At 41.9% G+C, this 24,923-nt stretch overlaps 1 protein-coding gene across 9 annotated transcripts in view; it reads left to right on the top strand.

Annotated features, from left to right (window-relative positions):
- Positions 1-24,923, top strand: part of SENP6 (SUMO specific peptidase 6) — a 122,313-nt gene that overhangs the window by 15,601 nt on the left and 81,789 nt on the right. For 7 of the 9 annotated variants that reach the window (XM_059701153.1, XM_059701151.1, XM_059701158.1 and 4 more), the window contains exons 2-3: positions 19,911-20,004; positions 21,971-22,031. In XM_059701153.1, the coding sequence (XP_059557136.1) occupies positions 19,911-20,004; positions 21,971-22,031 (155 nt within the window). Of the gene's footprint in view, positions 1-19,904; positions 20,005-21,858; positions 22,032-24,923 lie in introns of those variants that run through there. The other 2 variants (XM_059701155.1, XM_059701156.1) reach the window with 2 other exon arrangements.

Here is a 24,923-nt window from a genome sequence, read left to right as displayed (position 1 = left end):
ACCAACTGAGCCCACGGCCAGGGCTCTAGCGCTTTCATTTTTATTATCCTTTAGTTCATAGTATGAATATACTATATTTTTATTTATACATTTCCATTTGTGGATGTATGTTGTATCCAACTTTTTACTATTTATATATATGTTGTTAACTATGAATATCTTACTATATTTCATATTGCTACTATCAACTTTTTTTGGGGGGTCTTTGTTTTTGCTAATACTCACCCGAGGATATTTTTCATGGATTTTTAGGGAGAGGGGGAGAGAGAGGGAAAGAGAGAGAAACATTGATGTGAGAGAAACACATTGATTGGTTGCCTCCTGCAAGAGCTCCTACCAGGGCCTGGGTTGGGAGGAGCCTGCAACTCAGGTAGGTGCCCTTGACTGGAATCGAACCTGGGACTCTGGTCCGCAGGCCCAATGTTCTATCTGCTGAGACAAAGTGGCTAGGGTGCCACTTTTTTAAAAGTACATTTTCTGCTCATCTGTACATTTCTCTAGGGTGGAAGTCAGCAATCTTTTTCTGTAAAGGGCCAGATAGTGAATATCTTATATTTTGCAGTCCAAACAGTCTCTGTCAAAATAACTCAATGTTGCCATTTTAGCAAGAAAGCAGTAATAGGTAATACATAAATGAGTGTGGCTGTGTGCCAGTTAAACTTTCTGTATACTGAAATTTGAATTTCTTATAACTTTCATGTGTCGTAAAACATTCTTATAAAAATTTTTTTCTTTTTAAATAAGCTTTTGTTAATCTTCACCAGTGGATATTATTTTCCACTAGAAATTCGTTGAATGAAGATTTGCGCAATAGGCCTTCCTTCCCCTGGCTGCCGGCAGTGGTTTTTCTCCGGCACCCGGGACCCAGGCCTTTGGTCCGGCTGCAGCAGAGAAGCCAAGCCTCTTCAGTCTTCACTCCGGCTGGAGCCTTCAGTCTTCGCTCTGCGTCTGTGTATGCAAATTAACCTCCATCTTTGTTGGGTTAATTTGCATAGTCACTCTGATTGGCTGGTGGGCATAGCGGAGTGACACCAATTTGCATGTTTCTCTTTTATTAGTGTAGATTACTTCTCAGAGAGAGTGGAAGTGGGCGGGGGGGGGGGAGAAAGGGAAGGAGAAAGAGAGAGACAAACAAACATCAATGTGAGAGAGACACATTGACTGGTTCTGTCCTGCACATACCCTGACCTGGGGCTGGAAGTGAACACACAACCCATTGAACCTGTGACCCTTTGGTGCACGGGCTGATGTTCTAAACACTGAGCCACCGACCAGGGCTAATTTTTTTTCTTTAACCATTTAAAAATGTAAAAGCCGCTCTTAGCTCATGGCCTTTATGAAAAGTTATTTAGTAGGCTGTATTTTGCTGACACCGATCTGGTGTTTCTTAGCAATGGAATTATTGGGTCATGTGCAATTTCATCTTCACCTAGGTATAGCTAAATTGATCTCCAAAGTTTTTTGGTTTTTAACTTTTTTTTTTATATTTTATTGATTTTTTACAGAGAGGAAGGGAGAGAGATAGAGAGTTAGAAACACTGATGAGAGAGACACATCGATCAGCTGCCTCATGCACATCTCCCACTGGGGATGTGCCCGCAACCCAGGTACACGCCCCCGACCGGAATCAAACCCGGGACCCTTCAGTCCGCAGGCCGACGCTCCGTCCACTGAGCCAAACCGGTTTCGGCGATCTCCAAAGTTTTTTTTTAGCAGTTTTTAAGCTTTCCTGTTTATACAGATCATTACGAATTTGATAATATCTGATATTTTAGTTTATGTCAGTTTGATGGGGTTATCAGATAGTTCATTGAGTTTCTAATACTCTGATTTATAGTGAGGGGAAATACAGAGGGTCCCAAATTTATGATGGTTCAACTTAAAATTTTTTGACTTTACGGTGGCGTGAAAGTGATTTGCATTCAATAGATACCATAGTTTGAACCTTGAATTTTGATTGTTTCCTGGGCTGGTGACATATTCAGTATTCTCTGGTGATGCTGGGCAGCAATAGTGAGCACAGCTCCTAGTTGGGCATGCAGTTGCAAGAATAAACAACTGTGTATTGGTTGTTAGATGGTTATGCTCACCTATGGACTAATATGAGTGTTCTAAGCATGTTAAAGGTAGACTAGGCTAAGCTACAATATTGGTAGGTTAGGTGCATTTATCACATATTTTCAACTTAGAGTGGGTTTATTTGGGACATAACACCATTGTAAGTTGAGGAACAACTGTACAGCAAGTCTTTGAATAACATTGGCTCGTTCAGTGTCATTTCGTTATTCTGTTGTGAAATGCTTTAGGAACTTTTTGGGTTTTTTTGTGCATTTATTTGATACATGCTGGGGAGCACAATCTCAAATGTTCCTGAAACTTAACTCTTGTTTATATCAGTTTGCCTATGGTAAAATTATACTATTGTTTTTTTCTGACTTTAAGTGAAAACTTACTATATTTTTATTGCTGCATTAAAAATGTTCACTTTTCATTCAGTATTCAAAAAATAGTGAGTGCCAAACTAGAGTTAAACTCTATTCTATGTTCTTGGGATACATGTATAAACTAAACAAAATACCCAATGAGTTGTGTTTTAGGGTTTTGTGTGTGTGTTTCTCATTCCTATCTTCTATTAATTTCTCATTCCTATCTTCTCATTTTGTTTTTCTGGTGGAATGTTGGGATTTTTCATATACTCTGGATAGTAAATTCTGATTAAATTATATGGATTGAACATATGTCTTATGAAATTATTATTTTTTAAATGAATAGAATAAATTTGAAATATTTTTTATTGATTTTTGGAGAGGAAGAGAGTGAGAGCGAGATAGAAACATCAGTGATGGGGGTAGGGCGGATTGGATGGGGTCAATGGGGGGAAAGGGGGGTATATGTAATACTTTCAAATATCCTATCTAATAAAACAGAAACATGGTAATTGGCGTACGACCGCTACCCTTCCCATTGGCTAATCAGCGAGATATGCAAATTAACTGACAGCCAAAATGGCGGCTGGCAGCCAGGCAGCTGGAAACTAACATGAGGCTTGCTTGCTTTAGTGATGGAGGAAGCCAAAGCTTCCCCACCTGCCTTGGTGGCCTCTCAGCTGCACTCTAAGCAACTATGTTACAAAAATAGAAGCTAAACAAAACCCGGGCTTCAGCCAGCAAGACAGCAACATTGTTTCAAATACAGAAGGGTAAACAAAGGCCAGAAACCTGCTTTCAGCAGTGGAAGTCTCATAGCTGGAGCCGAGCCTCAGAGCTAAAGCTGGCCCAGAATGAAAAAAAAAAAGGAAAAAGGACAGGTTGGGAGCTTCAGTCACCCATCAGCCTGAAAATGGCCCTCAGCCCCTCACCCAGGCTGGCCAGGCACCCCAGTGGGGACCCCCACCCTGAAGGGTGTGTGACCAGCTGCAAACAGCCATCATCCCCTCACCCAGGCTGGCCAGGCACCCCAGTGGGGACCCCCACCCTGATCCAGGACACCCTTCAGGGCAAACCAGCCAGCCCCACCCATGCACCAGGCCTCTATCCTACATAGTAAAAGGGTAATATGCCTCCCAGCACCAGGATCAGCAGAGCCGCGAGGTCTCCCAGCACCGGGATCAGCGAAGCCGAGAGGCCTCCCGGCACCAGGATCAGCGTGACAGGGGGCAGCGACCAAACCCCCCTGATCGGCTCTGCTCTGTGTGTGACAAGGTGCGGCGCCCCAATCATCCCCTCCCGCCCCCCCCCGGGCCCTGCTCTGTGTGGGACGGGATAGAGCCATAACCTCCCCATCGGCCCTGCCCTGAGTGTGACAGTGGCGGCGCCCCAACCCCCTGATCCGCCCTGCTCTGTGTGTGACAGGGGGCAGTGCCCCAACTCCCCTATCGGCCCTATTCTGTGAGTGACAGGGGGGAGCTCCTCAACCCCCTGATCAGCCCTGCTCTGTACGTGACAGGGGGGAGCTCCCCAACCCCCTGATCGACACTGCTCTGTGAGTGACGGGGTGGCGCCCCAACTCCCCAATCGGCCCTGCTCTGAGCCCGACCAGGGGCTGCACCTAGGGATTGGGCCTGCCCTCTGCCACCCGGGAGCAGGCCTAAGCCAGCAGGGTGTTATCTCCCGAGGGGTCCCAGACTGCGAGAGGGCACAGGCCGGGCTGAGGGACCCCCCTCCCCCCCGAGTGCACAAATTTTTGTGCACTGGGCCTCTAGTAAACATATGTGTGTGTGTGTGTGTGTGTGTGTGTGTGTGTGTGTGTGTGTGTGTATATATATATATATATATATATATATATACATACACACACACACATACATTCATATAAATAAAAATCTGGCATGTGCCCTGACCAGGAATCGAACCAGCAACTTTTTGGTGCACGAGATGATGCCCAACCAACTGAGCCACACCGGCCAGGGCTGTTGTTATTTTTTTAAAGTTTTAAAGAAATTACTGGAGAAGTCTTCTGGGTCTGAGTTTCTTTAGGGGAGATTTGTAATGATAAACTCCATTTCTTTTATTGATACAGCAATGTTCAAATCTTTTTCTTGTGCCAATTTGGTTCTATTTATGCTTTCACGGGCAATTTAGGTTTTCTTTAGTCAACTAAGTCAACTCTTATCCATCCATCAAATTTCCATCTTTCATAGATTTAGGTATATTACACATCTGCTGTTTACCTCCATTTCTGGATTCTTTTGTTAAAGGTTTCTGCTTTTCCTTTTATTACTGTCATTTTAGTGAGTGTAGAGAAAAATGCATATGTTTAATTTGTGATACTTAACTGTGTTCTCTCAAGGTTTATCTTCCTCTTTTCTCAATTTTATAAGTGGGGTAAAGTGCACATAATTTTCTTTTTAAATACATTTTTATTGATGTCAGAGAGGAAGGGAGAGGGGAGAGAGATAGAAACATCAATGATGAGAGAGAATCATTGATTGGCTTCCTCCTGCATGCCCCACATTGGGGATTGAGCCTGCAACCCAGGCATGTACTCTGACCGGGAATCGAAACAGTGACCTGGTCATAGTTCGATGCTCAACTACTGAGCCACACCTACTGGGCGAGTGCACATAATTTTCCACTCTCATTATGAATGTCAACCATAGCAGCATGTTGAAATGTGGTGAGATTATCAGCTTTTGTCCCTGCTCTAAGTCGCTCTAAGCTTATGTTTTTAAATTTGTTTTGCTCTTTATATTTTTTCTCACTGGCAATTACCACTTTTATGAGGTTATGGTCTTTCACTTATTAATTTATAGGTTCTAATCGATTATTGATTAGGAAATTATATGATTAAAGTTGTTAGAATTGTGTGTTTAGAAGCCCAGTTCTTTTAGTGCATAAAATAATCTCTTGACTTTTCACTGTCTACTGGCTGTTGTGGTGAACTTGTCTTTTTGTTTTTCAGAGCTTCTCCCATGTCTGCTTAAAGTTAACCAGCCTAAAATAATCCGAATGCTAAAGAGACACATTTTGGGGGGTGGTGATAAGTTCTATTGCCCTGCAACTCCAAGGGTATAAACCTATATAGCAGTACTGAATACTGTAGGCAATTGTAACACAATGGTATTTATGTAATGCATTGTACTATGACGTTAAGATGGCTATGATATCACTAGGTGATAGGAATATTTTAGCTCCATTTTAATCTGGTATCTATATAAACAGGGAATATGCTAATTAGCTGAGCGTCATGACAGCTCAGGAGGAGGCTGCATCACGACGGACCGTTCAGCAGGAGCTGAGCGCAGATGGGCAGGAGGGGACTGCGTGCAGCCCCCACCCCAGGGGCTGCGGGAAGGCTAGGGTTGGGCCAGAGTGGAGACACAACACACAGGAGTGCCTGCCCCCACCCCAGCGGACACAACGCTGTGGCTGGTGCAACGTGGTGGTCAGGCATGGTCCCGGCCTCCAGCCAGGTTCCTCCTTGCACGATTTCAATCACGCACTGGGCCTCTAGTTTTATATAATCTGTATATATCATATGTGGTGCATGACTGCATATGTTCTGAATAAAAACATCACTTTTGATGTTAACCTTGGACACCTGGCTGAGATAGTGATTATCAGGTTTCTCATTGTCAATTTACTTTATTCCCTTCCTATAGTTAACTTTTTGGAAGTGAGTTACCAATCTAGTGTATATTGAAGGGAAGGTGAATTAAGTTCAATCTCTTAGAGAAGAGAGTTTACACATATATTATTTGGATTGTTCTTGTAAAAAAGACATGTATTTCCTCCCCATTTATTTATTCAATTCTTTATAGCATTATGGACTCATGAGTATTTTATTTTGGGGGTTTGTCACATACTATTATTTATTTTTGCTAAAATTATTTCACTTTTGTTTAGCTATTGGTAAAAGGTGAAAGAACTATATGCTCTGAAGAGAAACCGGAGTATTGTTTAGCTATTGGGAGGCTGTTTCAGATTGGCTACTTTAACCTTTTGACATCTCCCCATCTTATTTTTTTTTAAAGCACATTCTTGCTTTCTGGCACACAAAAAATACTCCAGGATCATCTTATATTTTTCCTGCCTTCTCCCTAGAATAAATCGTTTCTCTTTGCAGCCCTGATTATGAGCTCAGTATAAAATAAATATGATATCAGTATCTCATAGAGTAAGAGATACTGATATCTCTTACTCTAATGGACTCTGTTTCTTCTAGATTTCCTCTCACTTATTTATAACCTCTTTCTCTGACAGGGCCAAACCTTGCTTCCCTTACCTATTATTTGTCTAACCCCAACATACAAAGATATTTCAAATTTATTTTTTTACTTTTAAAAAATTTTTTATTGTTGAGAGTATTACAGATGTCCTCCTTTTTTTCCCCTATTGCCCCCTTCCACCTGGTTCCCACCCTGCCCTGGGCCTTCACCATCCTATTGTCTGTGTTTATAGGTAATGCATATATGCATATAAGATCTTTGGTTAATCTCTTCCTGCCCTCCCCTCCCCACTTCCCTCTGAGATTCTCAATCTGTTCCATGTTTCTATGCCTCTGGTTCTATTTTATTCATTAGTTTGTTTATTAGATTCCTTGTTTATTTTGATATTTAGATTCAGTTGTTGATATGTATTTGTTTCCATTTTATTCATATATTTTTAAAAATATATATTTTCATTGGTTTCAGAGAGGAAGGGAGAGGGAGAGAGATACAGAAACATCAATGATGAGAGAGAAACATCATAGATCGGCTGCCTCCTGCACACCCCAGACTGGAGATTGAGCCTGAAACCCGGGCATGAGCCCTGACCAAGAATCGAACCATGATCATCTCCTGGTTCATAGGTTGATGTTCAACCACTGAGCCATCCTGGCCAGGCTTATTGTTCATATTTTTGATCTTCCTCCTCCCCCCTCCCTCTTCTTCCTCCTCCCCTTCTACATTTTATGTAATACTGGTTTGGTGGTGATGAACTCCTTTACCTTTTTCTTGTCCATGAAGCTCTTTACCTGACCTTCAATTCTAAATGATAACCTTTGCGGGTAGAGTAATCTTGGTTGTAGGTCCTTGCTGTACATCACTTTGAATATTTCTTGCCATTCCCTTCTGGACTGCAAAGTTTCTGTTGAAAAATCAGCTGATAGTCGTATGGGTACTCCCTTGTAGGTAACTGACTTTTTTTCTCTTGCTGTTTTTAAGATTCTCTCTTTGTCTTTAACCCTTAGCATTTTAATTATGATGTGTCTTGGTGTGGGCCTCTTTGGGTTCCTCTTGTTTAGGCCTCTCTGTGCTTCCTGAATTTGTAAGTCTATTTTTTTCACCAGGTATGGGAAATTTTCTGTTATTATTTCTTCAAATAGGTTTTCAATATTTTGCTCTCTCTCTTCTTCTGGCTCCCCCATATTTCGGATGTTGGCATGCTTGAAGTTGTCCCAGAGGCTCCTTACACTATCTTGATATTTTTGGATTCTTTTTTCTTTTTGCTTTTCCGGTTGGCTTTTTTTTGCTTCCTTGTATTTCAAATCTTTGACTTGATTCTTGGGATCCTTTAGTCTACTGTTGAATCTCTGTATATTATTCTTTATTGCAGTCAGTGTATGCTTAATTTCTGACTGGTCCTTTTCCTTTTTTTTTTTTTTTTTGGCATTCTCACTAAGATCCTTGAAGGTCTCACTAAGTTCCTCAGAGGTTTCTAGAAGATTCTTGAGTAACTTTATAACTGGTTTTGAACTCTATATCCAGTCGTTTGCTTTCTTCCATTTCTTTCATTTGTGACATGTTTCTTTGTCTCTCATTTTGGCTGCTTCCCTGTGTTTGTTTCTTTGTATTGGGTAGCTGCTGAGTCTCCTTGAGTTGACAGAGTGCCCTTGTGTAGTAGGTATCCTATAGGGCACAGTGGCTCAGCTTCCCCAATCACCTGAGATGGACACTCTGGGTGCACCCCTTTGTGGGCTGTGTGCACAGTATTGTTGTAGTTGAGCCTTGATTGCTGTGGTATCACTGGGAGGAATTGAGCTCCAGGCCAATTGGCTATGAGGACCAGCTGTGTCTACAATGGGAGAGCTGCTGTGCCGATACGGGGCAGGACTTGCTTCAGTGGGGCTTTGGTGCTCACTGAGTCTGCCCCTTGAGTGTGTCACTTATGGATATGAAGAGTTGTTATCTAGTATGGTCTCACACTGACCACTGGGTACACTGGCTCTTGGGTCTCCAAGGAGGTGCAAAGTCAGCCACTGTCTTGGGCCACCCAGCAGGAGCTACAGAGAGTTCTGCAGATTGCTCCTCTTCGTATCAGGTTTGGAAGTGTCCAGACAAGGCCCAGCTGTGAAGCAAGGTAGGCTGCTGCTGGTGCTGGCTTTGGGGCTCCCTGACCCAACTGCAGCTTGTTTGACAGGTTTTAGGCTGAGAAAGGACAGGCCATTCATATGCAAATGCCACTGCGCACAGCTTGGATGGGGTTGTAAATTTGGTAGGGTGGGGTCTCGGAATTTTCAGGGGGGAGCAAACAGCAGTGGCTGCCAGTCAGTCCTGCACCAGGGAGGTCCCAGCACAGGAACAATGACCACTGTGAGCACCTTCATCTTGAAGGAAGCTGCCCCCGCGTTCCTGCCCTGATGCCAGATAGTCCACTTTCTCCCCGTATGTGTCTCGATCCCCCAGAGTCTCGCCTGCCACTGGAGCTCAGAGCAAGCGGGAGCTTGTATCTCCCAATTAAAAAAGCGGCACACCCGGGTGCCATCCGTTTTGCACCTCCGCCCCTCCTACCAGTCTTTTTTTTTTTTTTTAAATATATTTTATTGGTTTTTTACAGAGAGGAAGGGAGAGGGATAGAGAGTTAGAAACATCGAATAGAGAGAAACATCGGTCAGCAGCCTCCTGCACGCCCCCTACTGGGAATGTGCCCGCAACCAAGGTACATGCCCTTGACGGGAATCGAACCTGGAACCCTTCAGTCTGCAGGCCGACGCTCTATCCACTGAGCCAAACCAGCTAGGGCATCCTACCAGTCTTAATGCGCTTTCTTCTTTACCTCTCTAATTGTAGTACTTCCACTCAGCCAGTTCTCCCATGGTTCTGGATGATAGTTGTTCTTTTAGTTGTAATTTTGATGTGGTTGTGGGAGGTAATAAGTACAGGTATTTACCTATACACCTTCTTGGTTCTCCAAGTTTTCAATATCTTGCTCTTCTCCTCTCCTTCTGGTACCCCTATAATGCAAATTTTGGTACACTTGAAGTTGCCCCAGAGACTCTTTACACTGTCTTCATATTTTTGGATTCTTTTTTCTTTTTGCTCTGCTGATTGGGTGATTTTTGCTTCCTCATATTCTAAATTGTTGATTTGATTCTCGGAATCTTCTATTCTTCTGCTGACTTCCTGTAAATTACCAATTATTTCAGTTAATGTGTGCTTAATTTCTGACTGATCCTTTTTTATGTCTTTGACATTCTCACCAAGATTCTTGTGAGTCTCTTGAAGCTCTCAGTAAGTCCCTTGAAGCTCTCATTAAGATCCTTGAGCAACCTTATAACCATTGTTTTGAACTTTGTATCCAGTTGTTTGCTTGCTTCCTTTTCTTTCATTTGTAACATGTATCTTTGTCTCTGCATTTTGGCTGCTTCCTTGTGTTTGTTTCTATGTATTAGGAAGAGGTGCCATGCCTCCTGGAATTGGTAGAGTTGCCTTGTGTAGTAGGTGTCTTCTAGGGCCCAGGGGCTAAGCCTCCCCAGTCAGCTGAGCTGGGCACTTGAGGGTGTGCGAGTGCTCCCCTGTGTGGGCTGTGTGTGCAGTCTTGTAATTGTGCCTTGATTGCTACTGGCGGCACTGGGAGGAGGTGACCTTCAGACCAATTGACTGTGAGGACCAGCTGCATTTATAACGGGAGGGGTGCTGTGCAGGAGACACCCCTATGAGTTGGACTTGTTTCAGTGGGGTTCTGGTGATCACTGAGTCTGTCCCTTGAGTATGAAACTTGGGGATGTGTAGAGTTGTAATCTGGCATGGTCTGAAGCTGTCCCCCAGGTACACTGGCTGTCAGGAGGTGCAAAGTCAGCCACTGTCTGAGGCCACTGGGCAGGAGCTACAGAGAGATCAGCAGATGGCTGCTAGTTTTACTGGGCTTGGAAGTGTCCAGGTGAGTCCCAGCTGTGAAGCAAGGCAGGCAGGTGCTAGTGCCTGGTCTTGGGCCTTTTATTGTTAGGTTAGGGCAGTGGTCGGCAAACTCATTAGTCAACAGAGCCAAATATCAACAGTACAACGATTGAAATTTCTTTTGAGAGTCAAATTTTTTAAACTTAATTAGGGTACTCCTAAGGCTTAGGAAGAGCCACACTCAAGGGGCCAAAGAGCCGTATGTGGCTCGAGAGCCGCAGTTTGCCGACCACGGGGTTAGGATAAGCTGTCTCCAGATGGTGCTTGTTTGAGAGAATTTAGCAAGTCTGAAGCCTGAGCCAGGACAGCACTCTGTATGGAAAAGCTGCTGCAAACAGCTTGGGTGGGGTTGTGAATTGGATGGGGTGGGGTCTCAGGGAATCACTAGGGTAGAGCAAACAGTGTGGGCCATGCTGATGGAAATTCAGATGTGGCTGCCAGCTCTGTGAGGACCAGCTGTGTCTACAATGGGAGAGCTGCTGTGCAGATATGGGGCAGGACTTGCTTCAGTGGGGCTTTGGTGCTCACTGAGTCTGCCCCTTGAGTGTGTCACTTAAAGGGCCATGCACTGGCCCTTTAAGAGGAACTGCTGGATCTCCAGCAGCCTCTGTGCCACTTAGCCAAAATCCCCACTGGTTTTATAGCCTGAAGTTATGGGGACTTTTCTTCCCAGGTCTGGAACCCTGAGCTGGGGATCTAGTGTGGAGCTGGGACCCCTTTCTTCTCATGGTGAGGGGTGGTGGTGGGGGTGGTCTTCTGCAGCCTAGATATCCCACCCGATTTAAAAAAAATGGCACGTGGGTGTCAGACCAACATGTTCTGTGCCTCTGCTCCTCCTACCAGTCTCAGTGTACTTTCTTTACTTCTCTAGTTGTAGGACTTCCATTAAGCCAGATTTCAGGCAGTTTTGATTGATGGTTTTTCCATACTTTAGTTGTAATTTTGATGTGGTGTGGGAGGTGACCAGTATCAGCGTTTACCTAGGCTGTATTGGTTCTCCCTCAAATTTGCTATTAATGACGTAATTTTTCCTGTTTAATGATATTTTTGGTTCTGAATGCACATATTTTGAAATTACTTTCTTGAGGCTTGCATTGAAATTACACACACACACACACACACACACACACACACACACACAAACTAGAGGCCCGGTGCACAAGAATTTGTGCACTCAGGGTGGGGGATCCCTCAGTCGGGCCTGTGCCCTCTTGCAGTCTGGGACACCTTGGGGGATGTCCACCTGCTTGCTTAGGCCTGCTCCTGGGGGCAGGGGATTGGGCCTAAGCTGGCAGTCAGACATCCCTCTGGTACCCTGGGAGTCCTCGGGGGATGTCCACTTGCCAGCGGGGAGCAGGCCTAAGCTGCAGTCAGACATCCTTAGCGCTGCTGAGGAGGTGGGAGAGGGTCCCGCCAGCACCGCTGTGCTGGCAGCCGTCAGCCTGACTTGTGGCTGAGCAGAGCTCCCCCTGTGGGAGTGCACTGAACACCAGAGGGCAGCTCCTGCATTGAGTGTCTGCCCCCTAGTGGTCAGTGTGTGTCATAGTGACTAGTCATTCCCAGTCATTCTACTGTTAGGGTCAATTTGCATATTACCCTTTTATATAGAACTAGGGGCCCGGTGCACGAAATTCGTGCACCGGGTGTGCGTGGGGGGGGGGGAGTGTCCCTCAGCCCAGCCTGCCCCCTCTCACATACTGGGAGCCCTCAGGCGTTGACCCCCATCACCCTCCAATCGCAGGATCGGCCCCTTGCCCGGGCCTGAAGCCTCTGGCCTAGGCGTCCGGCCCGGGCAGCAGGGACCCGCAGCTGCAGCGGCCCCGCGATCGTGGGCTTCGCTTTAGGCCCAGGCAAGGGACCCCTAGCTCCTGGGACTGCCAGCTTCGACCGTGCCCAGCTCCCATCGCTGGCTCCACCCCTACTTCCTTCTATCACTGGCCAGGGCGGCAAAGGCACCTGATTCTCCGATCATGGCTGGGTGGCAGGGCAAAGGCAGCCCCAGGGCCGCCTTTGCCCTGCCCCCCAGCTCTTAGCTCCCCCCTGGGTTTCCGATCACTGTCAGTGGCAGGGGGCTTCTTCCTGCTTTCCCTTTCGCCTCCCTGCATTGTGCCTACATATGCAAATTAACCGCCATCTTGTTGGCAGTTAACTGCCAATCTTAGTTGGCAGTTAATTTGCATATAGCCCTGATTAGCCAATGAAAAGGGTAGCTCGTACGCCAATTACCATTTTTCTCTTTTATTAGTGTTGATAGAGGCCTGGTGCACAGGTGGGGGCCAGTGGGTTTGCCCTGAAGGATGTCCTGGATCAGGTGGGCGTCCCGCTGGGGTGCCTGGCTAGCCTGAGTGAGGGGATGATGGCTGTTTTCAGCCTGGCCACGCCCCCAAGCTCCCAGCCTCTCCTTTTTTTTTTCCTTTTTTTTCAGCGCCTCCTTGAGTGGAGGCCAGGGCGGTCTGGAAGCAGGTATCTGGGATTTATTTATTTTATGTAATTGAAACTTTGTAGCCTTGCGCGGAGCACAGGGCCAGCCAGAGCAGACGGGAAGCTTGGCTTCCTCCATCACCAGGGGCAACCCAAACGTCCTGCTTGCTCCAGCTCCGTGGCCATCACTATCTTAGTTGGGTTAATTTGAATACTAGCTCTTGATTGGCTGGTGGGCGTGTCTTGTGGGTGTAGCAGAGTGGTGGAGTGATAGTTAATTTGCATATTTCTCTCATTAGTGTAGATGTAGATATATATTTTTTATTGAACTTATTGGGGAGATATTGGTTAATAAAATTATACAAGTGTACAGTTCTACAATACATTATCTTTATGTTGTATTGCGTGTTTACCAAACCAAGTAAAGTTTCCTTCCATCACAATTTATCTCCCCTTTATCTTATACCTAATCCCCTAACTTTTATATTAAGAAAATATTTATATTGAATTATGTTAGTCATTTAGAAGTTTTGTTTGTTTTTTGCCTTTACAAACATTCCCTTATTTTGATAAAATATACATAACATAAAATTTACCATTTTAACCATTTTTAAGTGTACAGTTTTGCGGATTGGCACTATGTTCATATGTGCAAATATCTCCGCTATCCATTTTTAGAACTTTTTCATCATCCTAAACAAAAACTGTATCCATTAAAACATAACTCTGCATTCTCCTCTCCCTTTAACTGTTGCTGCTCTACTTTTTTTGAGTAGAAGCCTATTCTAGGTACCTCATTTAAGTGGAATCATATAGTATTTGACTCAGTGGTTTATTTCACTCAGTGTAATGTTTTCAGGGCTCATCCATGGTGTACCATGTATCAGAATTTCATTCTTTTATGGATGAGTTGTGTGTGTGTGTGTGTGTGTACTGAACATGACTTGTTGATCCATTAATCTGTTGGTGGACATTTGGGTTGTTTCCACCTTTTGGCTGTTGTGAATAATGCTGCTGTAGTATTGGTGTACAAGTGTCAGAGTTCATGCCCTCAGTTACTCATTTGGTATACGAGGTGTATCGTTTAATAATGCGGATTTTTTTTGTTTTTATTTTTTTTATTAAGTTATTACATATGTGTCCTTATCCCCATGTTACCCCCCTGTTGTCTATGTCCAGTGGTTAGGCATATATGCTTGCATATAAGTCCTTTGGTTGATCTCTCCCCTTATCCGCACCCTCCCCTACCTTCCCTCTGAGGTTTGACAGTCTCATCGATGCTTCTCTGTCTCTGGATCTGTTTTTGTTCATTAGTTTATGTTGTTCATTATATTCCATAATGAGTGAGATCATGTGATATTTATCTTTCTCTAACTGGTTTATTTCACTTAACATAATGCTCTCCAGTTCCATCCATGCTGTTGCAAATGGTAAGAACTCCTTTTTTACTGCAGCGTAGTATTCCGTTGTGTAGATGGACCACAGTTTTTTAATCTACTCATCTACTGATGGGCACTTAGGCTGTTTCCAAATCTTAGCTATGGTGAATTGTGCTACTATGAACATAGGGGTGCATATATCCTTTCTAATTGGTGTTTCTAGTTTCTTGGGATATATTCCAGAAGTGGGATCACTGGATCCATTTTTAGTTTTTTGAGGAAACTCCATACTGTTCTCCACAGTGGCTGCACCAGTCTGCATTCCCACCAGCAGTGCAAAAAGGTTCCTTTTTCTCTGCATCCTCTCTAACACTTATTGTTTATTGATTTGTTGATGATAGCCATTCTGACAGGTGTGAGATGGTACCGCATTGTCATTTTGATTTGTATCTCTCGGATGATTAGTGACTTTGAACATGTTTTCATATGTCTTTTGGCCTTTCTTCTGTCTTCTTTCGAAAAGTATCTATTTAGGTCCATTGCCCATTTTTTGACTGGGTTGTTTATCTTCTGTTAAGTTGTATGAGTTCCCTGTAAATGTTGGAGATTAAACCCTTATCGGTGATAACATTTGCAAATATGTTCTCCCATGCAGTGGGCTTTCTTGTTGTTTTGTTGATGGTTTCCTTTGCTGTGCAAAAGCTTTTTATTTTGATGTAGTCCCATTTGTTTATTTTCTTTTTAGTTTCCATTGCCCTAGGACCGTGGTCATTAAACTGTGGCTCACGAGCCACATGCAGCTCTTTGGCCCCTTGAGTGTGGCTCTTCTACAAAATAGCACGTGCGGGCGCGCACGTACAGTGCGATTGAAACTTCGTGGCCCATTCGCAGGAGTCGGTATTTTGTGGAAGAGCCACACTCAAGGAGCCAAAGAGCCGCATGTGGCTCGTGAGCCACAGTTTGTCTACTGCTGCCCTAGGAGCAGTATCAGTGAAGAAATTGCTTTGGCATATGTCTGAGATTTTGCTGCCTTTAGATTCCTCTAGTATTTTTATGGTTTCCCATCGTATGTTTAAGTCCTTTATCCATTTTGAGTTTATTTTTGTGTATGATATTAGTTAGTGGTCTAGTTTGATTTTTTTGCATGTATCTGTCCAATTTTCCCAACACCATTTATTGAAGAGGCTGTCTTGATTCCATTGTATGTTCATGCCTCCTTTGTCAAATATTAATTGAGCATAGTGGTTTGGGTCAATTTCTGGGTTCTCTATTCTATTCCATTGATCTATATGTCTGTTCTTGTGCCTGTACCAGGCTGTTTTCAGAACTGTGGCTTTGTAATACAGCTTGATATTTGGTATTGAGATCCCACCTACTTTAATAATGTGGATTTTGTAATCAAAGAAAACACGGTAATTTCAAGAGAAACATCAAAAGTGCTTTATTCAAAGTAATGTCCATTGCTAGCTACACATTTCCCCCATCTTTCAGGTAACTTGTGGATACAGTCCCACTAGAACAGCGATTCTCAACCTGTGGGTCGTTACCCCTTTGGAGGTTGAACGACCCTTTCACAGGAGTCACCTAAGACCATCGGAAAACACATATATAATTACATATTTTCTTGTGATTCATCACTATGCTTTAATTATGTTCAACTTGTAACAATGAAAATACATCTTGCATATCAGATGTTTACATTTCGATTCATAACAGTAGCAAAATTACAGTTATGAAGCAGCAACGAAAATAATTTTATGGTTGGGGGTCACCACAACATGAGGAACTGTATTAAAGAGTTGCGGCATTAGGAAGGTTGAGAACCACTGCAATAGAACTTTTCTTGTTTTGAGGCAAACCATTCAGAGACCCAATTTTCCACGTATTTGAATGTTTTGAAGTGCTGCTCAGAAAGTGCATGTGCCATCGATCGGGACAAGCGGTAATTTTGCAAGGTCTGGTGAATACAGCAGGTGGGTTAATACTTCGCAGGCAAGATGTTTTAACGTGTCTTTAACTGGTTTTGAAGTGTGTCATGGTGTGTCATCATGAAGCAAAATTACTTTGCCGTATCTTCTGTCACATTCTTGTCATTTCACGGTCAAAGCGTGGTTCAAATTGATTATTTGTTGTCAGTAGTGATCAGTATTAATGGTTTCACCTGGTTTTAGAAGCTCATAATGAATACACCACACCTTCCTGATCCTACCAAACGCAGAGCATTGTCTTCTTTCCAAAGTGATTTGGCCTTGCAGTCGATGTTGATGGTTGACCTGGATCAACCCATTATTTTGTGCATTTGGGATTCTCAAAATAAATCCACTTTTTATTGCCAGTAACAATTCGATGCAAAAAAATACTTTCGTGCCGTTGAAGCAACATTTTACTGATGACTTTTTGATTTTCCGTTTGTCTTTTGTTCAGTTGATGTTGCACCCATTTTCCTTCCTTTACAGTCTTTCCCATTGCTTGTAAACGATTGGAAATTGTTTGCTGAATAGTGTTTAATCTTTCTGCAAGTTGTTTTTGAGTTTGACATGCATCTTCACCCAATAACGCTTGTAATTGTTGGTCTTCAAACTTTTTTAGTTGACCTGGACATTCTTTGTCTTTCACATAGAAATCATCACTTTTAAAGCATTTAAACCAGTGTTCACAAGTATCTTGAGATGGAGATGTTCACCATAAGCTTCCTGAAGTATTCAGCAGCACTTTTCTTCAAAATGATGAATTAAAACTTTCCGCAAATGCTTTTTTTGGCACGAAATTCGGCATTTTTAAGTGTTTGAATATCTATGATGTTAACACATTCAGAAAATTTGACATATGAAGTTTTGAAGTTTGCTGTCAATACAACAAAGTATCATACATATCAAATCGCATATATATCAACATATGTGTAACTCCATCTATTGAAAAAATCTACATTATTAACCCATACACCTAGTATACCTAGAAGTGGGGTTGATCGATCACAGGGTAATTTTATGTTTAACTTTTTAAGCAACTGCCAAACTTTTCCCACAGTGGCTGCAGCATTTTACATTCCCACCAGTAGTGCATAAAAGTTTCAAGTCCCTCTACATTTTTGTCACTACTACTTACTATACTTCATTTTTATTAAAAAAAATTAGCCATCCTAATGGGTGTGAACTAGTATCTCATTATAGTTTTGATTTGCATTTCTCATATTTAGTGAGCATCTTGTGAGACTTCTAAAATTATGCGCTTTTCTGGGCCATGTAAGTTATAAAACATTTGGTCCCAAATCTGAGTAATTATGAGTTTATGGTTAGGAATTTTCTAGTCATGGGAGTATACACTTTGTCTACAGTTCAGTCTTAAAATCCAGAGGCAAGGACAGGACATTATTATTATTCCCATTGTTGAGTTCTTCAGTGAGTTTCTTTGTTTTACCCTAGTTCATCCAATCAGAGTGTTGTCCTTCAGGTATTCTGGTATTCAGCCTGACCCTTCATCTTGCTGTGTCCCCAAACTTTATATATATATATTGATTTTAGATAGAAATGGAAGGAAGGAGGGAGGGAGAGAGAGACACGTCGATGTGAGAGAAGCACACTCTTGCACACTCCTTATTGGGGATTGGGCCTGAAATGTTGGAATGTGCTCTGACCCTAGGAATCACATAGCGATCTTTTGGTGCATGGGACCATGCTCAATCACCTGAACCACACCAGCCAGGGCTCTGGGACTCTAAACTTGATCTTAAAAACCGGGCTCTAGGCCATCAGACTTTTGTCATATGGCTTCAAATGACAACTTCAGAAGTTTATTTCTCCAGGTTCCCACTTACCAGTTGTTAATGACTTCAGGGGTTTTCAGCCATGCACTTATAAAATTTTTAAAACTCATAATGAGCATGTTTGATGTTCTGATATGGATAGAGGGTTTTTGGTGTTGTTTTTGATAAATCAAGTTCACCATATTGCCAACACAGAAATCTTTTGTTTCTCTTCTGTTAAAAGGCAGAGATGATGGAGGTAAAGAAAAGGTCAGTTAGTTAGTGGTCTGGATATGGTTCTCATAAGTAAGGCAAGCAAACTAACAGGCACTGATTTGTAGAATCAGTGATCAATTATGGAGATACAGGGTTGATTTTTTTAAATATCTCACACATATTCATGTGTGCCTCCCCCCCATTTTTATTGTATTTTACAAATTTGAGCTACTTTTTCTAGCAAACTCACACATATGGATGACATTAAAGTGTTCTTTCTCTCTTTAGAGGAAATAAGGTGTTCATAAGCAATAATCAAGGCATTCAAGTGAAAAGAAAATCTAGACTAAACAAAGAGCTTGGGGAATGCTCAATTTTACTTTATAGTTAACTAGAGGCCCGGTGCACAAAAATTTGTGCACTGGGGGGGAGGTGTCCCTCAGCCCAGCCTGTGCCCTCTCACAGTCTGGGACCCCTCGGGGGAATGACCACCTGCTGGCTTAGGCCCGCTCCCCAGGTGATTGGACCTAAGCTGTCAGTCAGACATCCCTCTGGCAGCCCAGGAGCCCTTGGGGCATGTCCACTTGCCAGTGGGGAGCTGGCCTAAGCTGCAGTAGGACATCCTTGGTGCTGCTGAGGAGGCAGGAGAGGCTCATGCCGCCACCGTTGTACTGGCAGCCATCAGCCTGGCTTGTGGCTGAGCAGAGCTCCCCCTGTTGGAGCACACTGACCACCAGGAGGCAGCTTCTGCATTGAGTGTCTGCCCCCTGGTGGTCAGTGTGCATCATAGTGACCAGTCATTCTGCTGTTAGGGTCAATTTGCATATTACCCTTTTATTATATAGGATAGAGGCCTGGTGCATGGGTGGGGGCCGGCTGGTTTGCCCTGAAGAGTGTCCCAGATCAGGGTGGGGGTCCCGCAGTGGTGCCTGGCCAGCCTGGGTGAGGGGCTGATGGCTGTTTGCAGGCTGGCCACAACCCCTTCAGGGTGGGGGTCCCCACTGGGGTGCCTGGCCAGCCTGGGTTAGGGGCAGAGGGCTGTTTGTAGGCTGGTCACACCCCCTTCATGTTGGGGGTCCTGCTGGGGTGCCTGGCCAGTCTGGGTGAGTGGCTGATCACTGTTTGCAGGCTGGCCAAGCCCCCCAGCGGGGACCCTCACCCCATGAGGATGTGGCCATCCTGGGTGAGGGGCTGATGGCTGTTTGCAGGCTGGCCAAGCCCTTGGCCACCCAAGCTCCCAGTGGAGGCTGGCTGGAAGCAGGTATCGGGGATTTATTTAGCTTCTACAATTGAAACTTTGTTGCCTTGAGCAGACCTCAGGGCCGTCCGGGCTGGCGGGAAGCTTGGCTTCCTCCATCGCCGTGGCAACCAAGCCTCCTACTTGCTCCAGCTCTTTGGCTGCTGGCCTCCATCTTGGTTGGGTTAATTTGCATGTAATCGCTCTGATTGGCTGGTGGGCATGGCTTGGGGCGTAGTTGAGGTGCGGTCAATTTGCATGTTTCTCTTTTATTAGATTAGATATCTCTATTAATACTTATCTCTGTTTTTATTTCAGCTTTGACTAGATCCGAATCTAGGAGAGATGGAGGTTTTAAAAATAATTGGAGCTTTGATCATGGAGAAGAAAGTGAAGGAGATACAGATAAAGAGTAAGATTTTTTTCCCCTCAGATATTTTATAAGTGAAACTTTTCATTAGAAAAATAATATAAATTGTTTGCTATGGAAATATTTTTAAGAGTATTGTATTCTTAAGGAAATATTGAACTCTTTTATAATTGCATCAATGAAGAAAAAGCAGTTCTTTATTGGTAAATAATTTTATGTTATATTTATCTTTTGAAATGTATAAATAAGTGCATGTAATATGTATAACCTTATGATTAAATATCAATCATACTACAGATTTCCAACTAAATAATTGTTCCTTAGTAAAAGTGAATAAACACGGGATTCTGTTCAGTGATTTGAAAAGCTACCATTTATCTTGAGTAAGTAAGTGAACCTAGATTAAGACCTCAGAATTTTGTATGAAAATTTAGATTCTGTAGTAACTTTCTTCCCAGTTACCCCTCACAACCTGTCCATCTTAGATCAGATTATCACCAGGGAGAGCAGAAACACTATAAATGATAAATACAGGTGTGGACCCAGACAGAAGCTAAACAAAGTGTTCATTATATTTGTTAATGTACTTGGAATTACTTCTGTGAAAAATTTCAAATACTGGTTTTAATAGAACCTTTTGCATCATGCAGAATTTGTATTACAGATTCAGCATTGCTATAGTTTCTTGGTTTATTGATCTGATTTTTCCCTTAACCAGAACAAATAGCAAATTTAGAGAAACACTAATATATACACCAAGTTCTACCAAAACTATAAATATGTTTTAGAAATTTTACACAAGAAGTCATTCAGAGTATATTGGCTAAATATTGTAGGTGCTTCACTTCTTTTTGGGCAACAGCTCCATTCATCATTGCCATTTTATGTGCCTTCACCTATGTGCTATTGAACTGAAGTGAAGTTTTATTTGAAGGAGAGCTTAGAACTGGTAAGTTTCTCAGTTAAAATTGATATTTTATTTCTGACTATTTTTCAATTTAAAATAGTTTTTGTTAACAGACATTTAGTACATAGGTACTGTAACAAAGACAGACATTTTGAAAAATTGGAACTAAATCTGAAATTAAATTGAGTAGAAAGTATATCATTTTAAAAACGTTTTTTTGTAAAGTATGTGGAAGGAGAATTTTTAGCATTAAAAAAGTTGGGACATACATAAGCAGTAATGAAACAAACATTTTACATTTTTACTATAAATAGTTAGGTTTTTACTGAAAATAGCTTATAGAGTTGCCTTCACAAGGGTGTATTTTGAGTTCCTCTGTGAAAAGATTTGTCATGGATATGTAAGAAATTGTCGTTTAAGGTGCTACCTGTCCTGTATGTTTCATTTATGAATCATACTCTTTGGCTCCTCATTATAAGTGGATCCTCAGTGGCTCTTGCTTTTTGAACAAGTTGATATTAACATGAACTGTTTATTAATAGATGTATCAGTCTGATTTTTAAAAATCTCAGGCCAGTGATTCTCAGTGAAGAGTTGATATTTCTTTCAAAGTGGTAGAGGTATAGCTATTTTACTGTGGTAATACTGTTTCTTTTCATTAGCTAAAGTTTTCTACCAATTTGTTTCTCTGTCCTTTCCCCCTAATTTTAAATCCAAGACAGAAAATAAAAATGAGTGACCATATATGAAAATCGTATATAAGACGACAAATATTTTATTCATTTATGGTGGGGATCAACAAACCATGATGCTTCACAGGCCCAATCTGGCCCACCACTTGATTTTTGTGAATCGTTTTATTGGAACACAACTACACATATACTAGTAATCTATGATGGCTTTTATACTATAATGGAAAAGATGAGTGGTTGATATGATGATAGTGTGGTCTAAAAAGCCTAAAATATTTATTCTATTGCCCTTTACAGAAAAAGTTTGCTGATCCCTGAATTATTAGATGAACAAAGAGGATAAAACTGAATTTAATGTATGGGTCATAATTGCCATTTAAGGTTTCTTCCTCCCTTATTTTATATGCAGTGAGGCAAATCTACTCAGTATAGATGAAGATGAGGATTCTGAAACCTCAAAAGGAAAAAAGGCAAGTGTTGCTTTTTTAATTTAAAAAACATTTTTAGGTTATATACTAAAAATGAATATTTCAAAAGAAAATGTTAACATTTTAAATTAAGTCCCAACCTCTCTCTTTCCTATCCCAGAGGCAAATGATGTTCCCAGTTTCTTGTTTTTCCTATCAAATATTTATGTGTTAAAACAATATTCTTGTCTCACCTCCTGACACTTACATAACTGGTAGTATCCTATATACACTTTTTCTAATCTAAAAATGATTATGTCTGAAGACCATCCATGAGCGTTTATTAAGAGTATCTTTGTTCTTTCCAATGTACCATTTCATTTTATGATGTACTGTTATTATTCAACTAGAGGCCCGGTGCACGAAATTCGTGCGGGGGTGGGGGGTGTCCTTTAGCCCGGACTGCACCGTCTCCATTCCGGGATCCCTCAGGGGATGTCTGACTGCCGGTTTAGGCCCAATCCCACAGGGGTCAGACATCCCTCTCGCAATCCAGGATCACTGACTCCTAACCACTCACTTGCCTGCATTCCTAATGCCCCCAACTGCCCTCCCCTGCTGGCCTGGTTTCCCCCAACGACCATCCCCTGCTGGCCTGATCACCCCTAAGTGCCTCTGCCTCAGCCCCCCACCACCATGGCTTTGTCTGGAAGGAAGTCAGCCGGTCAACCTGATCTAATTAGCATATTACCCTTTCATTAGTATAGATACCACCATATTTATGGTGTTATCTACCACCCTCCCCCAAATAATTTTGAGTAAGTTAGCCTTCTGGGTAATTTTTCCCACACACAAATATATCTGTAGGATGTATATAGAAGGAGAGCTGCTGTATTAGGTCAGATATATTTCTAATTTTCTTATACCTGATTTATACTTAATTTATCAGCAATATCTGAGAGTGCCTATTTCTTCAAACTTTCATTACAGTGTTATCAACCTTTTGATTTTTGCCAGTGAAAAATAATATCTTATTTCTTCATGAATGAGGTTGAACACATTTCATATATGTAATTCATTTATTTTCTTTGGGTAACTGTCAGTTAATATCCTTTGCCCATTTTTCTATTTGGTCTTTAGGGTATTATTGATTCATAGGAATTCTGTTTATATTGAGTCTGAGATACACATTTTTTCACATTTTGACATCTGAAATTTGTTTAGGTGCGTATTATAATTTCATGACATGGTTTAATTTCAAAAGTTTCTTTGCATATTAGTACATACAATAATTATGCATCTTAGAAGGTCTTAGGTTTGATGATATACCGTTTTTTGGAGATACTGGCTCATTGCTTTGATACTAGTTGCTAATATCTTAAACCAGTTTGTTTGTTTTTTTGTCTTTGCTTTTGGTGGTTATTGCCTTGGAGAAAATGTATTTTCTTATGTTGTTAAATATGTGTCTTGGGTTTAGTGTCTTAGTTCCCAATGATGATAACTTAATTACTTATTTGCTTTATCCTATTAGGTACATTAAATAATTTCACAATACCAATGTATAATAAAAGTGTAATATGCTACTTAGACCGGATGTCCTTCCATCCTTCTGGACAAAGCCGGGCTATGAGGGAAGCCCGGGTCCCGGGTACCAGAGGGAAGACGTTGTCAGCAGCTGCAAGGCCTACTCTTGCACGAGTTTCAAGCATCGGGCCTCTAGTTAAGATATAATTACTAATAAAACGACTTAAATTTTTTTAATCCTGTTCCTTTGTTGTTGTTTGGTGGCACCACCAGGTATATTCCACTAGGAATGTATATTTAAATTGCTGTTTTGAAATTATTTATTCCTGGTTGGTAATTCCACCAGCTAGATGAGAATGGGTTTTTTAAAAATGTTTTTATTGACTTCGGACAGGAAAGGAGAGGGCGACATAGAAACATTATTGATGAGAGAGAATCATTGATGGACTGCCTCTTGCATGCCCCCCACTGGAGACTGAGCCCACAACCGGCCTGTACTGTCAGTAACTGGGAATCAAACTGTGACTTCCTGGTTCATAGATCGATGCTCAGCCACTGAGCCATGCCTTGTTTCATTTTTTAGCTTTGTTTTTTATTTTGAGGAATTGCTTTTTAAAAATAATTAATTTGTTTTATACTTATAAAAAATTATTCACATGGTTCCAAAGTCAAATCTACAAAAGTTTTATTCAGAGAAGTCTAGCTTTTGTCCTGATTTCCTCCATCCTCTCTCTTTCATCTCGAGGTAACCTATTGTAGTTTAACCTTCCATTATTGTTTTGCTCTGTTTTCTTTGTGTGTTTATTATAAGAATATACCACTCTTCTTGGAGAAAGTGGCTACACTGTTTGGCACCTCAATTTTTTGTTTACTTAACATTATGAACTGTAGGTCAGTCTCTACAGCAAAATATTTAGCGATTTCTCATTTATTGCTACCTAATGCTCCAGTGAATGGGTGTAGCATAGATTGATGTACCATCACTTGATAAGCAGGGGTTTTTTCCAATCTTTTGCTATTATAGCTAGTGCTTTAGTAAAGCCTTGAACTTACATCTTTTCATATTTTTACAGTTTTTTTTTTTCAGGATAAATTACTGGAATTACAGTGGAGATTTCAGAGGGTAAATTTACAGGTAATTTGGCTAGATATTGCCAAATGCCTCATTCATAAGAGTTAACACTTGCCATTCAAATAGTAATATATGCGAGTTCCTATATGGGTAATTTTACCCACACACCAGTATATCTGTAGGATGAATATAGAAGTAGAGCTGCTGTATCAGGTCAGATACAGTTCTAATTTTCTTATACCTGATTTATACTTAATTTATCCTTAATATATGTGAGTTACTGTTTCCTGCAGCCTTGGAGAGTATGTGGTCAAACTTAAATTTTTGACAGTCTGGCATAGCACCCTCTTAAGTATTTC

The sequence above is a fragment of the Myotis daubentonii genome, chromosome 6 (genome assembly GCF_963259705.1).
Source record: "Myotis daubentonii chromosome 6, mMyoDau2.1, whole genome shotgun sequence".
Taxonomy (NCBI): domain Eukaryota; kingdom Metazoa; phylum Chordata; class Mammalia; order Chiroptera; family Vespertilionidae; genus Myotis; species Myotis daubentonii.
The sequence above is the reverse complement of the archived record's forward strand: the minus strand, read 5'-3'. Positions and strand labels throughout refer to the sequence as shown.